Genomic DNA, 13,394 nt, shown 5'->3' with positions numbered 1-13,394 from the left:
CGATTGGTACCCGGAAGAAATCAACCAAGTGCGAAACGTAATGTTTCTGTAGTCGGATCAGATTTTAATATTAATGAACCTAATCTAACTAAGACTTTTCAATAGATGAAAAATTAAAAATGAATTAGGTATAATGCAGTATATGTAGGTACGCTTGCTTGGGTATTGTATGAGATAAATATATTATTCAAACAATGCAGATGGGGCGTTTGCCGTGAACTCTAGTACTCCTTCGCTTTTAATAATGCATGTAACTTACACTATTCCTTTCGCTGGCTAAACCAATTTCTTAACGTTTTAAAATTAAATTTAACTACACAAACATATAATAATAACCTTTAGTAGGATAAGTACCTACGTATTTTACTTACCTACATAGCAAACTTTGAACATAAGCCGCCAGTCCCTTACAAAAGCAGGTGATTTTCCAATATCGTATACTTATTTGTTGACAAAATGAAAGTTAGCCCCAGGCTTTTGATGAAATTGGGTGAACTTACCTCTTTCGATGCGAAAAACCGATTTAGCTAGTCCGGAGTTTGAGGAAACTCATTTAGTGAGTCAAATAACCGTAGAAAAGCTTTATCCAGCTCCGCAATGGTAGGTAATGTTATAGGCGCATTAGGTAGGTCTAGGTGGATACTGCAGATATTAAAAATTCTTCTGGGTACAAAGGATATGGAAGCGCTAGTCAGTCAGATACCGTGGTGATGTGACGACATCTAAGTTACCAAATTACTTTGGTATTTTTAAAATAAATTATTTCGTGGGTAAACATATTTAGCTGGCTTTATTTCCAAATCATTAGGTAGGTATTAAGATTTCCAATGACCAATGACAGATAATATTTCTTTTTAAATATTGTAGGTAGGTACCTATATCAAATTACTAAACCACCTTCGTGTTGTGATAGACGAAGCTGTTGAACTGTAAGTTGCAAATTGCATTCTAGTACAAAGTACTGGAGGGGGGATGAGTTGTAGGGGAGACTATATTGATCCTCGCCCGTCGCGCCGCTCTGTGACCGAACGTGACCCCCACGACCGCCCTTGTGTACCTGGCCCTCAGTACCTACTCAATGCTCGTTTACATTTTTATATCTATTAAAAATCCATTAAGTACATTATACTATCAAATACAATATACCTTGATACTTAAATAAAACGATACACCCAACTTTTAGGGAAAATCGTCTCGGGTCTTTTCGATTGCTATGTCTAGGGGTTATTCACCTTTATTAATATCAATAGGTAGGTATGTACTTAGTAGATACTTCATTCCTTAAATGTAGGTTCTTTCAGTTCTTTGTTTCAGTTTACAACGGGGCTATGTAAAAATTATAACGACGCCTAGAGGCGGGGATTTTTAGTATGTTTATTCTCTAAGCATCCTGAACCAATTTCTGAAGAAATTGCTTAGGATCCCGCTCACGCACTCTACACTTGCTTTTTTGAGTGGACTAATAGAAGTTATTAGAAATATTGTTTCCTATTGCAAAACTATCGGACGATAGCACTTCGATCGCAGCGATATATTTTTGACATCTTTTCACAAATTTACACAAAACTTTGTTTCTTTTTTTGGTTGCCTAGCACCTTAATTTTTGAGTTATTTAATTAAGACGGTGGAATTCGGCATAAAGCCAGGATCGCCACTCAGCTAAACAAAAAAAACCTTTCTCATTAAAGACTTTGTTTTTGGTGAACTGTGCATAAAATATAGCTTACCATTGTGGTGGCTTCAAGGATTTAATTATTACAATATAAGTAAAACCTACCCATTGTTATTTTTCCAAAACACACTGCTGAGATGAGGTGCACATTGTCATGTGATTATCATATTTTTTTCAGGAAAATATTTATTCGTCATTGTTACCAATTTCCTTTCAGATTTTGAGACGGTATGGAAGAAAACTGAGTAAAACACAAAAATATGAAACACCGATATTAAACACCAGCTACCTACAGCCTACAGTATTCATGGCTCATAAACAATTTAACAGTAAAAAACTCCTAAACATTTTTTAACAAATTTCGAAACTATTTAGCAGGTAGGTAGGTACTTATTTAATACTGAATTCTAAAGTGCTACCCAGGTACCTACTTACTTCCTTTTGATGTTACTACTAAACAACTACTACTACTAAATAATATTACTTACGGTCGTAAGTAATATTATTTTAGCTTAAACTGCTTATTTCATAGAAGACTAAATACACTTAAATAGCAGAATAGTACCTACATATTGTATTATAGCAGATAGCTTATGTTATCGTAGATAGATATTCGTATCATGACAGGCGCCGCGCGCCGAGAGCGGCAAACGGGAGTTATATTCAGAAGCTTGTGGCAGACAGTCGTTCAAAGAAAGACAGTGCAGGTCTAACGAATTTCGCCAGCTTTCGTGAATACTTAACCAAAGTCGTCGTTGTGACTAAAAAGAAAATGCACTGGAAAGTTACGGGGTAATATTCTATTCTGGCAATAATAATAAACGTCAAATCGACCACTTTGTGAACCTTATTCGTCAATTTTTCTATGAGATTATCTTGTGCCTGTTACAATTGATGATATAAATTACGTTTTTTTTATTAAGTGAACAACACATTAGGGTATTTGATAACTGAACACGGTATCAGTGAAAACCATAACAATGGAGCATGATATTAACAAGCCGTATAAAATTTGTGACGTGAATCGAGATAAAAAGAAAGGAATAGTGGCATCTTCGTTGGAAGATCTGCTGGCTAAAGTACCAGATAAATTAGGGATGCCATCCGAGAATCTGACAGTGGTTTTAGAATCCGACGGCACTGAAGTCGACGATGAAGAATATTTCTCGACTTTAGATCCTGATACTTCTCTTATGATTTTGCATGGCAATGAAAAATGGGCACCAAATATGCCTAAGTGCCAAGTGTCCTTGGATCAAACTGATGACGTTACATTGGGAGACAAAGGGCAGGTAGCCAGCTTGGTAGGCCGCTTGCAGCATAACTTGTGCCACATCTCACTACTAGGTGGTCAAGATTTGGAATTGTTGTCAGACATGGATCCAGATAGTCTTGCAGACATTGTGACAGATAGAGACAATAGAATCATATTGGAACACATCAAGGAGGCCTCTGGAAGGTATATATTTTTTTGTAAATTTTTAATTAGTTTAGTATGTATGGGTGTAAGTTTTTTGCTTTTTTTTGAAATCAATAATATCTTTTATCCATATCACACAAAATTCTCCCAAAAAAATAAGACTGGTACAAAATAAAAGAAATAATACAAACATTGTGTATTTAGTATTTCTACAAAGATTAGATTGCATATCTAAAGATATGCAATCTAATCTTTGTACACAATACACACACACATATACATACACAAACTAAATAAATAATATATTATTTTACAGGATACTACTAGAGAAACGCCAAGCTCAAGATGCTATGGAGTTATTGAAGCTGTACCATCAGAGTGTAGCAAATGGCACTGAAGATATGTCTCCACCCAAGCAAGAGAGAGTCAAGGAAACTGTGTAAATCACTCTGGTAACAACATCATACATAATTCATCATAACTTGATTCAAAACAGTCTTTCTGAATGCTTAAAAGGCTAATATGACTTGAGCACAATGTATTATCTAAATTACACTCTCATTATTATGCATTCCATGTCAGTATTATTTAAATATTTTTAAATTTGTATATTTTGTTTTACATAATGCATTAATCTGAATCAAGCTATGATGAATACAGCAAAAATGTAACCCTCAATTTATTTTTAAGGAATGGTTTACCTCAAAAGTTTACAAAAAGGAGATATTGTATAATCTACTTGCTTGTATGCATAGATTGATTCTTAAGTTTTCTAAAGGAGTAAAATTAGTACATGTAGCATTAAATTGATTATTCATCATAATTCAAACATGGAGGCCTTTTTATAAATATTATTTAGTTATTGGAGTTTTATTTGTAAGTTTTATATGATAGTTTAGCAAGATTTAGCATATTGTTTAAAATTTTAATGAAGGTATGATCCATTCAACATTGTATACTGCGATATCTGTTGTAATGTATAATATTGAATAAACTTTAAGCAAGTAAATAATAAAATATGGTAGATGTTAGTGATAATACAACGCTAATCTTATGAATATGAGCTGATTTCGAAAGATGATAAAAGTCTTAAGAAGCATGTAAGTAAATGTATTTAGATGTTTATGTATATAACTAGACTATAAAATAATGTAGTAGGTACATAACAGTCAACTATTAGGAATATCTTATAAATTTTCATCTTTGTTTAATTCTTTGGACTGGCAAAGGAGGCATTTTGTGTTATGCCTTTGGTGGTGCCAATGGTCATTTTAGTACTTAGTTGATAATTAAGATACCACCTTTTTATGTACTTTTAACGACAAATCTGACAATAGGTATGCTAGTGCTAAGCATTTACGATCCTTGAATATCTTAATTTTATATTCTTTTCCATATTTTGTAAACTTTTGAGAGACAAATTGCCACATGGTTGATAATCAACATCAATTTAAAAGACTGATAGTTGGTAAATTTAATTTTTTTATATAGTTTTACCCCTAGTGTAAGATTTATTCATTTAATTCCAAATTTGCTCAAACAATTTACAAGATACTAAATAAGTTTTCCTATGTTTAATTCCACTGCCATACCTTATATGAAATGTTTTCTGATTTGTTCCACAAAATGTTGTAGCTGGGTGAACACACCACACTTAGTGGTAAAAATGGAGTTACAAACATCAAACATTAGTTACTCATATGGAATTGTAACATGTTACTTATTTAAGAAGACATGTGAGGGAAGATTTTGTCAAATCATTAGAAGATTTGGAGAGAGGCCTTGTGTTTTGTATTGTATAATTTAGATACTCAGTAGTCATCTTAGTTTAACTTAAATTGAACCATTGTCAACCTCTACTTCTTACTGTTATCATTAATTATTCTATGCAACCATTAGGTGAAAATTTGTGTTAGAATACTAAATTGCTGTGCTAGATTATACGTAATATTTACATGTATAAATCATTATAATGTAGTGCACTCATTAAAATTATTACTATAGCTGGCAAGATGTAGAAACCTCATACTGCACTTAGTAATTATATTTTAGCCTTGTGAAAATAATAGCCAATTGTTTTAATAGGATATCAGACAGGATTTGGTTTGGTTAAGTTGATAAGTAGCAGAGTTGACTTGTAACAATTAGTTTACACTATCTCAAAGCGATTCTAGTTCATTCTGATATTTGGTTAGACTGCCTGATACACAGTTTAATACGTCATACTGTAGTTTAGTACTTCAAGCCATGCCAGGAACTTCATTATGACCTACACACATCTATATGTAAACCAATACAGAATAAATTGTAAAAGTATAGTTAATCTTAGTGTTAATGATTGGGCAGAATACCATGTACTCTTAATCTATGTAATATTACATTTATAATCATAGTATGTAATACATTTCAGAGTGAACACCAAATAAAACACCCTATCTTAATTTGTTATATGGGATTTATGTAAATAATGTAGTGATTGAATACGCCAGTAGTTTATTCTGTCTAAACTTTGTGATATTTCACTCTTGTAACAGTTAAAACTTTTAACACCTAGGATATGATTTGGCTTTTGTAAAGACCTGTTTTCCCTTTTCTTATCTTGGTTTATAACAAGATTTTTAAGTTGTTGAATAATCTTCAACAACTTAAATTATTTGCTTGTACTATGTTAGTATTTATTTATTTATGCAAGGAGCTAATACAAGAATACCCGCACCAAGTTATGTAAATTAAAGAGTATGTAATGTTTTCTTGTTATCATGGAATTGGTAGCGTAACAATAATCCATTATAGAGGAATTGGAGAATTCAGTTTTACTGTGCACAAATAAAACACTTGGAAAATTATAATGTTATGTTTATTCATTTACACAGTGATATAATAGAACAGACATCTTTCCCAACTTTGATTGTTGATAATATTAAAACAATAATAGTAGATAGTTACACACAAATTAAATAGCCCTTAGTTGATGGTTAAGAAATACATACAGACATTTTTAAAGAACAGTGCAGGAACTTTTTTCGCGGAAGGGATTCACTTTTTGACTGGAAAAGCCAACAAGAAGGCAATCTTCTTGTTCGTGTTCATTGATATATTTAACAATGTCAGCTACGGCCACGGAAACAGGAATTCGTTTTATTGATGCTTCGCGTCGTAGCTGTTCTGTAACAGCTCGCTGTTGTTGTAACGTTGACACCATCATATCCATAACGGCAGTATCTGATAGGCCTATGTTGAAAACAAAATGAAACTCTTGGAGATATAAAACAGGGCGTAGCCGCACGGATCCTTGAAGGATTTATCTGAAAATGAAGATTAGCATTACAATTTCGATGACACCATTACACTAGTACACTTCTCTGTATGCAATATCAATTTAGCACTCACAGCGGGTTAAAATTGAGGTAGGTGTTGGTAAAAACGCGAAAGTTTCAGTATTACAGCAAATATTGCGTTGAAGCACAAGCTTTGACAATTGAGATTGACTCATTCGTTCATGTGATTATATCATTCTTTCCAATTGGCAACAATGGTCTTTGTATTACAAAACAAGCTGAATAGTTATCTTTTGAGCCAATGTGTAAATGTTGGATGCGTTTACTAAACATAAAATAATAAAATGCTTCTATGAAATAAATATATACCCATGTATATACCTAACGAAGATATAGTATTACAGTCTACGGTAATCTGTACTTAAACCCTCCATGGTTCAAATCTTAGAGTACAGTGCAATATACAAATTTTAATATAGATTAGAAACTTTAGTTTTGTGTGCGACAGTGAAATTAATTTGTTGCTTTATTTGACTCTTTCAGTGCACTAGCCTGCATACAAGTGAATTTGTTTTTCGCTAATTCAGTAGGAATTCGAATTGAAGCGTTATCCCAATACCACGATACAACTTGCGACCGACAGTTACTTATTTCTATTTAGTTAGTTAGTAGTTTTGGTTTTATCGTAATAAAGTAGGCCAGGTAAATTGCCGGCCCCACGGAATAGCTTGAGTTAGTTATTTCGTGACGGGCCCCCATCCCTATTAGGTATCGTATCGTTCATGGCTGATTGGCTCTTGCTTTATTTACTCACTCATTCATTCATCGAGCCGAGTGTTCATCATACCAAATTGGATTTGCCCCTCATGTGATAATAAATTGGATTTTCAAGTACAAGTTAATATTCTATTGATAATTTGAATTACTCGATCATTAGTATTAGTGTAAAAATAATATTTTTAGTCATTATTTTTAGGTCACAAGTTTGGTCCTCTTACTAAACCAAAAAATGGAAGGCGACGGAGCGGGCACAAAAAATCCCAAATCTTATTCTGGAATACCTGAAGCCGTATTTGTAGTAAGTTATTCAGATAACTTAGGTATAAAGACTGTGAAGACTATGTGTATTATTATCATAATCATAGTTAACTGATTTATCTCTTTATTATATTGTAATTCGGTACAATTTTAGAAGTACGGCTGTCGGCAGTCGAAATACTTAGTATTATTTGGCTTAAATGATTACACAATGCGCACAACTTTATCTTTAAGTAGGATACTTACTGCTTGGCTCTGTACTTACCCACTCGTATCTTTTTAAAACTGCTCTTACTGGTGGGTAAGGTTAGGTGCTTGTAGGTGTCAAAAAATGAAGCTCTTATAGATATAAAGGGCCCACATAAGTTCCTACTTATTTTCCCTCTCCTAGTGTTATCTTATGATCAAATACATAGTACCTATGTTATCTGAATTCTAGGAAAATGTTGATGAATTTATGAGCAAGCCTGAAAACTCTCCTGTTGAGAAGGTATTGAGAAGTCTTGATGAACAACATTCTAAATATAAGCACATGGAACTATCACTAGCCACGAAACGAAGGAGGTTGCGTCAGCAAATACCAGAACTGGCCCGTTCATTGGAAATGATTGAAAAATTAAAAATCCAAAAAGAGGATATGGAAACTAAATTTCTTCTAAGTGATCAAGTATTTGTGAAGGTATAAAGCAAAGTTTACTTTGATCACATTTTGAACATCATTTTATTTATTATTTAGTCATTGTTTTCTTTATGACTATTTAAAATGACTATTATACATAGATTACAGTATGAATCAAATTATTATTATTTCAGGCCAGCATACCACCAACAGATAAAGTATGTTTGTGGCTTGGGGCAAATGTCATGCTAGAATATACCTTAGAGGACGCTGAACACCTGTTATCTTCCAATATGCTCACTGCAAAGAAAAACTTGGCTTGTGTAGAACATGATTTAGATTTCTTGAGGTAATAATATGATAATATTAATATATAGCATTTAACATCTCCATAAAACCTTTCCTTAATTTTGTAATTTGTAAGTGCCATTATATTATTGTTATGTGAAACACTATATATATTAGAACTTTACTTTATATGACTGATTATTAAATTTTTCAGAGATCAATGGACAACTACAGAAGTCAATATGGCCAGAGTTTACAATTGGGATGTCAAAAAACGTCAAGCTGCAAAAGCATCTAGTTAAAATGTCTATAAAATACTTTTGCACTCACAAAATAATAATAAAAAAAAAAACATATTGGATTTTATAAACACTGGTTTGTCAATCATAACTTTTAATTTGTTAGTACTAAAAAGTATTAAAACTTTAATTATTTATCTTGTTTATGGGGATTATTCCCACAGGAGATTGGATCTCCGACACTTCAGGCTCAGCACATTAAAAGTACCTATCTTACATTTTCCTGTGTTCAGTTCAGTTACAAGTAGTAAATTCATTTGGCTTGTGACTATGCCAGCTCTTGTAATATAACACTAAAGAAGAAAAATTAGTAAAATGTCTAATCACTTAAGTTTTACTTACGTTTGTTAGCTGGATTATATAGAAAATAAAATAACTTCTTGACGGCTTATCCTGAATTATGGAAACTTGGATAGGTATATTATGCACCTGATCTGGAGTAAAAATTCTTAAAAACTATTTAATGAGAACAAAGGTGAATTAGTTATATTTATTACTAAACATATGTATACATTGAGTTTATTTCAAAAAACAAACAGACACCAGCAATGGCTTTAAACTCAACTTTTACAATAAAGTGCTTTTTATCTACGATACAGTATTGTTTAAATCACGGATACCGTGAGTGCGTAACATAAACCGAATCAATCCTGCATAAGAAATAGAAAGGTACCTATATAAGTAACTTCTTGTGAATTATTCTCTAGTGCCCACCCTGTTAAGGAAGCTCTTTCTGTCGTACACTCTGGTTTGAACCTCTTATCCAAATATTTAATATGGCTGCTACACAAATGCCGGCGGCATTACAAGCCGCGCAGAGTTGTCAATACATTACCGCTCGAATGCTAAGAACAAATGACGCCGACAAGCCCGCAGGCACTGTGTGCAGAAACCCTTATGGAGTTGTTGTCAAAGGTCAAGATGAAATTGAATAATAAGCAATAATACCTAAATAAGAATAAAAAACAAGTATGTTATACCAGACCAAAAATATATTACATAATATATTATGTTATTTTACATCATATACATACAATAAAATAAAAAACAATGCGAACTGCTATCAGGTATTCATTTCCAGTTGTCCAGCCATGTGATTATATTACTACTTATATTTCTTGATTTCTTGAACCATATTTTTTAAATTTGGTAACTCTTGGCTAAGTTTTTCTTCAATTGTATCTTTTTCTTCATCAGTTGATGTTAAGTACTTTGTTACCAACTCTGTGAAAAGGAAAGTAGATTTCATTGAGGCTAAAAATTTATTCTCATTAGAATTCCAAAATTATGAACAAAGTTATCCCTACTGGTGGGGATTTAATATATAAATTAGAATTACAGTTTGGCTCATTTCTCTCATTCTATCCTTGATATAGGCCATCTAGTATAGCGTATTATATACAGCTTTTCGTTCATATATTATACATTACATCAACCCAAAAATACAAGATAACAGTACATATCAAAACTTACCATGCCACGACTGAAGTCTGTTGTAATCTTCTTCTTTAAGTTGAGTTTTTAAATATGAGATGATTACTGGTACTTGTCTACCAGAGGCATGAAGCATATTTTGAGTGACAATAGTGAAAATTGCCAACACCGCAATGTGAAGACTTAAGGCTGGATCTTCACACCCTTCTAGCTCAGAAATTAATTTTTCTCTATGATTCTGAATAAGGTGCCTGAAGAAAATAAATAATATTTATATTAATCAAAATATTATAATATTACCATATTAAGAGCATGCTAATTCACCAACCCGTATTTGCGAATTGCGAGTGTGGCGGAATTAGCAAATGCTTTTGCCCAGCAATGGGTTATAATGGATATTATTATTAAGAATTCTACTTTTCAAAATGGTTTTCATACTCACTTGTCTTCCTTTTTATTAACTTTTTTCAAAATCATGCCAAATTCAGATAAACATGTATCTACAGCTTGGTAAAATGCCTCAGTATTTTGATCTGACAATGTTGCATTGAGGGACACTAATGGCTTCATGAATTCGTCTGACAAGTCATTGATTATTTTATTTCTCTGTTCAACTGACAAAACATCCACTTGCACAGATAAATTACATTGATTAGCAGCATATTTGCAAAATTCCGAAAGAATATCACCACCCAGTGATTTCAGCAAATATTTGATAAACTGGGGCTGCTGATCTGAAGGTAGAGATTTCAAACCCTTTTCATACAATTTCATGTCATTGACTAAAATGTTAATCTTATCTTGAGCAGATGTATGAGTTTGTTTTCTGTTTTGACTAGCATCCTGAAGTAATTTATCAGCAGTCTCCTTTGCTTTTGTTAAAGCAATTTGGTTAAGGCTCCTAAAAAAATAACAAATACATGACATGTAATTAATATGCATATTATATATGTAAAAAATACAAGTTTGCTACTTTCTGAGTGAGTAGTAAGTATTACTATTTCCTTACCCTTGAAGGTGTTCAGAAATTCTTGTAAGCAAATCTTCTAAACCTTCATTTTCAAGTGTTTCTTTAATGATGTTCTCTATATTTTCCACAGAAACAATTTCAAGTTGTGTTTGTGCTTTTTTATTTGCATTACCACCATCATCCGAGTCAGAATCGTGAGCAGTCTGTTTTGATCTGGCATGTTTTTTAACAGCTTTAGTCTTAGTTTCTCGGCCTTGAGTGCCACCACCACCTTTACCAGATGCAGCTTTTCTCCTACGCTCCTCACGTCTCTCAGCTTTATGGTCAACATGACCAGTCTGTGTAAATTCAGCTGCTTTGTTCATTTGTTTTTCAATGTAGAATTGTTGATATTTGCCAGACTTTACAACAGCCTCAGCTTTTTGTTGAGTCATTGGCATGCAAGCTTGTTTCAAAATTTCAATGTAATGATGGCTGAAAACTAAAGAAATAATTTGGTTAATGTGCTGCTGCTCTACTCTAATTAGGTTCTGATTTATAAGCCCCAGTTCATATAAAATAACCCTGTGATTTTAAAGTGGACTTACCTGTATTATCAAATAATATTGTTGATTTGGACTTTTTCAGTAGATCATCTAGAACATTTTCAATGTCTGTGTCTGTCAAAACTGAAGGTAACAAAGATACAACATCTAAATAACTCTTTGATGCAATACATTCTTCTAAAGCTGTTTCCAGTTGCTGTTTTATTTGTGATCCAATCACACAGCTGCTAAGAAAAGTCAAATCCTCATTAGTCAGGATACGTCTTACATAACCCTTGGGATCAGACAACCCTAAGCGAGACAAAGCATCATATTCCAAATAATTGTTCTGTTTGTAGAAACTCATCACCCAATCATTTTGAGACTTGGTGTAACATGATGGTACATAGAGAGCTCCAGTTTGCCGTCCAGTAAGTACTCCAGGTGCATTAATTTGATCAAACAGGGACAAAAATAAGCGGTCTGATAAGTTGCAGTGATTTACAATAACAGCTACTGGGGTTGGTTTCAATAAACCCATTAAGGCTCCACGAATCTTAGCCTTAGTCCTCGTAATGTATTCTTCAGTGTAGAAAGTCCTGGGCTCTGATGGATCTTGCTTTCCAATAATTATTTTACCCAAATATTTCTCCAATACATTGTGTTGCAGTAACTCTGCAGGTAAATCGTATTGTAATGTTAACTCCCCTACAGATATCTGACCCTGGAGTTGCAATTTCTCATTGATTTCTCTTGCAACTTTTTCTAGATAATAATGGGCTATCAGATAACCTGAAACTAGTTGCACCTCTTTTCCTCTGATAATGTCAGAGACACTGTTGTTGATTTGACTTAGATCGACATTGAGCTCTTTAGCTAGATCAACTGTATTGATGCGACCACCATGAACATACAATTCATCCTTAATTTCCTTCGTCAATTGTTGAGGTGTAAGATACTCTTTACCATCAGTTGTAAATATAACATCAATTAATTTCAATTCAATTAATTTTGTGACAATCTCAATGCAGTTTCGCTCTGACAACCTGAAAGTATAAATAAATTATTATTTCAAGTAGGTACTAAAAGTAAAAGTAGTTTGCAACTAGTAGCAAAAGTAGTTTATTTACTAATTCCGAAGACATTGAATGGGACAACAGAGAGGTCTTAATGAATCTTAGGAATATATATTTCGTACCTTTGAGAAGTTGAACTTAGCTGCGCTTTCTGAAAATCAGCAGCTAATCTTTTAATCTCATCCCAATCTGTTGAAGGGGCCATCTCGCCAAACTTTGACCTGCACAGTTGTGCTCCTTGAGGACTATTTCGTGAATATACTGGCTTGTAGGTTCTGCTGTATTAAGATTTGTAGTTGTTACGTATCCGTATGTCCTGAGCAAAATTATAAGAGGACAAAACACTCCTCGATAGCAGCTGCAGGCTACTTGTCAACATAATCACGATCACTGAGTCTGACAGCTGATTGACACGCCAACGGAAATAGTTGGAAAATTACACCAAGCAAGCAAAAACATTACTAGGGATGTACTCAATAGGCGATTAATGAGTAGATAGATAAATATACAGAATAATAGGTACCTACTTAACTAGGTACTGTTTTTAAATAAAATTTGCATATGGGTGGATTGTTACAGCTTACCTGCGTTTAAGTGTCGAATAACCTATCCGATAGATAAAGTGACAACGATTGATAACAAAAGTCGAAATAAAATTCCACCTGATTTGATATTCTGGCAGTAATATAAAACGAAATACTTACGAATTTTCACATAATTTTGCTACCTACAATGACTTACCATGAAAATGAAAAGTAAATTTCAAAATGTATTTA

The 13,394-nt window shown here is 33.1% G+C and overlaps 4 protein-coding genes across 7 annotated transcripts; 2 read left to right on the top strand and 2 right to left on the bottom strand.

Moving 5' to 3' along the window:
• The first annotated feature begins 2,322 nt into the window (after positions 1 to 2,322).
• On the top strand, positions 2,323 to 5,941 carry Drep1 (DNA fragmentation factor-related protein 1). Its single transcript, XM_076119113.1, has 2 exons — positions 2,323 to 3,131; positions 3,409 to 5,941. The coding sequence occupies exons 1-2, from the start codon at positions 2,653 to 2,655 to the stop codon at positions 3,533 to 3,535; spliced, it is 606 nt and encodes a 201-aa protein (XP_075975228.1). The 5' UTR covers positions 2,323 to 2,652; the 3' UTR covers positions 3,536 to 5,941.
• On the bottom strand, positions 5,933 to 6,303 carry Ggamma1 (guanine nucleotide-binding protein subunit gamma-1). The gene has a single exon (XM_076119114.1). It carries the CDS (start codon positions 6,301 to 6,303, stop codon positions 6,091 to 6,093), a length of 213 nt encoding a protein of 70 aa, XP_075975229.1. The 3' UTR covers positions 5,933 to 6,090.
• Positions 6,304 to 7,142: 839 nt separating this feature from the next.
• LOC142975839 (prefoldin subunit 3-like) lies at positions 7,143 to 9,210 on the top strand. 4 transcript variants are annotated; one of them, XM_076118925.1, is made up of 5 exons: positions 7,143 to 7,261; positions 7,347 to 7,448; positions 7,848 to 8,087; positions 8,222 to 8,376; positions 8,530 to 9,210. In XM_076118925.1, exons 2-5 carry the CDS (start codon positions 7,380 to 7,382, stop codon positions 8,615 to 8,617), a joined length of 552 nt encoding a protein of 183 aa, XP_075975040.1. In that variant the 5' UTR covers positions 7,143 to 7,261; positions 7,347 to 7,379; the 3' UTR covers positions 8,618 to 9,210. The 4 variants fall into 4 exon arrangements, with proteins under 4 accessions (XP_075975040.1, XP_075975039.1, XP_075975042.1 ...); XM_076118924.1 differs by having other exon boundaries at positions 7,143 to 7,267; XM_076118927.1 differs by having other exon boundaries at positions 7,146 to 7,261; positions 7,334 to 7,448.
• A 376-nt stretch (positions 9,211 to 9,586) lies between these two features.
• Ufl1 (UFM1 specific ligase 1) lies at positions 9,587 to 13,027 on the bottom strand. The gene is made up of 6 exons (XM_076118923.1): positions 12,741 to 13,027; positions 11,606 to 12,588; positions 11,058 to 11,499; positions 10,491 to 10,949; positions 10,088 to 10,299; positions 9,587 to 9,838 (listed from the first exon to the last, which is right to left on the bottom strand). The coding sequence occupies exons 1-6, from the start codon at positions 12,821 to 12,823 to the stop codon at positions 9,720 to 9,722; spliced, it is 2,298 nt and encodes a 765-aa protein (XP_075975038.1). The 5' UTR covers positions 12,824 to 13,027; the 3' UTR covers positions 9,587 to 9,719.
• Between the last annotated feature and the right edge of the window lie 367 nt (positions 13,028 to 13,394).

The sequence above is a fragment of the Anticarsia gemmatalis genome, chromosome 10, assembly GCF_050436995.1.
Source record: "Anticarsia gemmatalis isolate Benzon Research Colony breed Stoneville strain chromosome 10, ilAntGemm2 primary, whole genome shotgun sequence".
NCBI lineage: Eukaryota > Metazoa > Arthropoda > Insecta > Lepidoptera > Erebidae > Anticarsia > Anticarsia gemmatalis.
This window is presented reverse-complemented; position numbering and strand designations above follow the sequence as displayed.

Coding starts and splice junctions, on each gene's coding strand:
- Drep1 (XM_076119113.1), top strand. CDS start 2,653: ATGGAGCATGATATTAACAAGCCGTATAAAATTTGTGACGTGAATCGA. Junction 3,132..3,408: donor ATCAAGGAGGCCTCTGGAAG/GTATATATTTTT, acceptor ATTATTTTACAG/GATACTACTAGAGAAACGCC.
- Ggamma1 (XM_076119114.1), bottom strand. CDS start 6,303: ATGGATATGATGGTGTCAACGTTACAACAACAGCGAGCTGTTACAGAA.
- LOC142975839 (XM_076118925.1), top strand. CDS start 7,380: ATGGAAGGCGACGGAGCGGGCACAAAAAATCCCAAATCTTATTCTGGA. Junction 7,449..7,847: donor TACCTGAAGCCGTATTTGTA/GTAAGTTATTCA, acceptor TCTGAATTCTAG/GAAAATGTTGATGAATTTAT. Junction 8,377..8,529: donor CATGATTTAGATTTCTTGAG/GTAATAATATGA, acceptor TAAATTTTTCAG/AGATCAATGGACAACTACAG.
- Ufl1 (XM_076118923.1), bottom strand. CDS start 12,823: ATGGCCCCTTCAACAGATTGGGATGAGATTAAAAGATTAGCTGCTGAT. Junction 10,950..11,057: donor ATTTCTGAACACCTTCAAGG/GTAAGGAAATAG, acceptor TTATTTTTTTAG/GAGCCTTAACCAAATTGCTT. Junction 9,839..10,087: donor CAGACTTCAGTCGTGGCATG/GTAAGTTTTGAT, acceptor TCCTTTTCACAG/AGTTGGTAACAAAGTACTTA.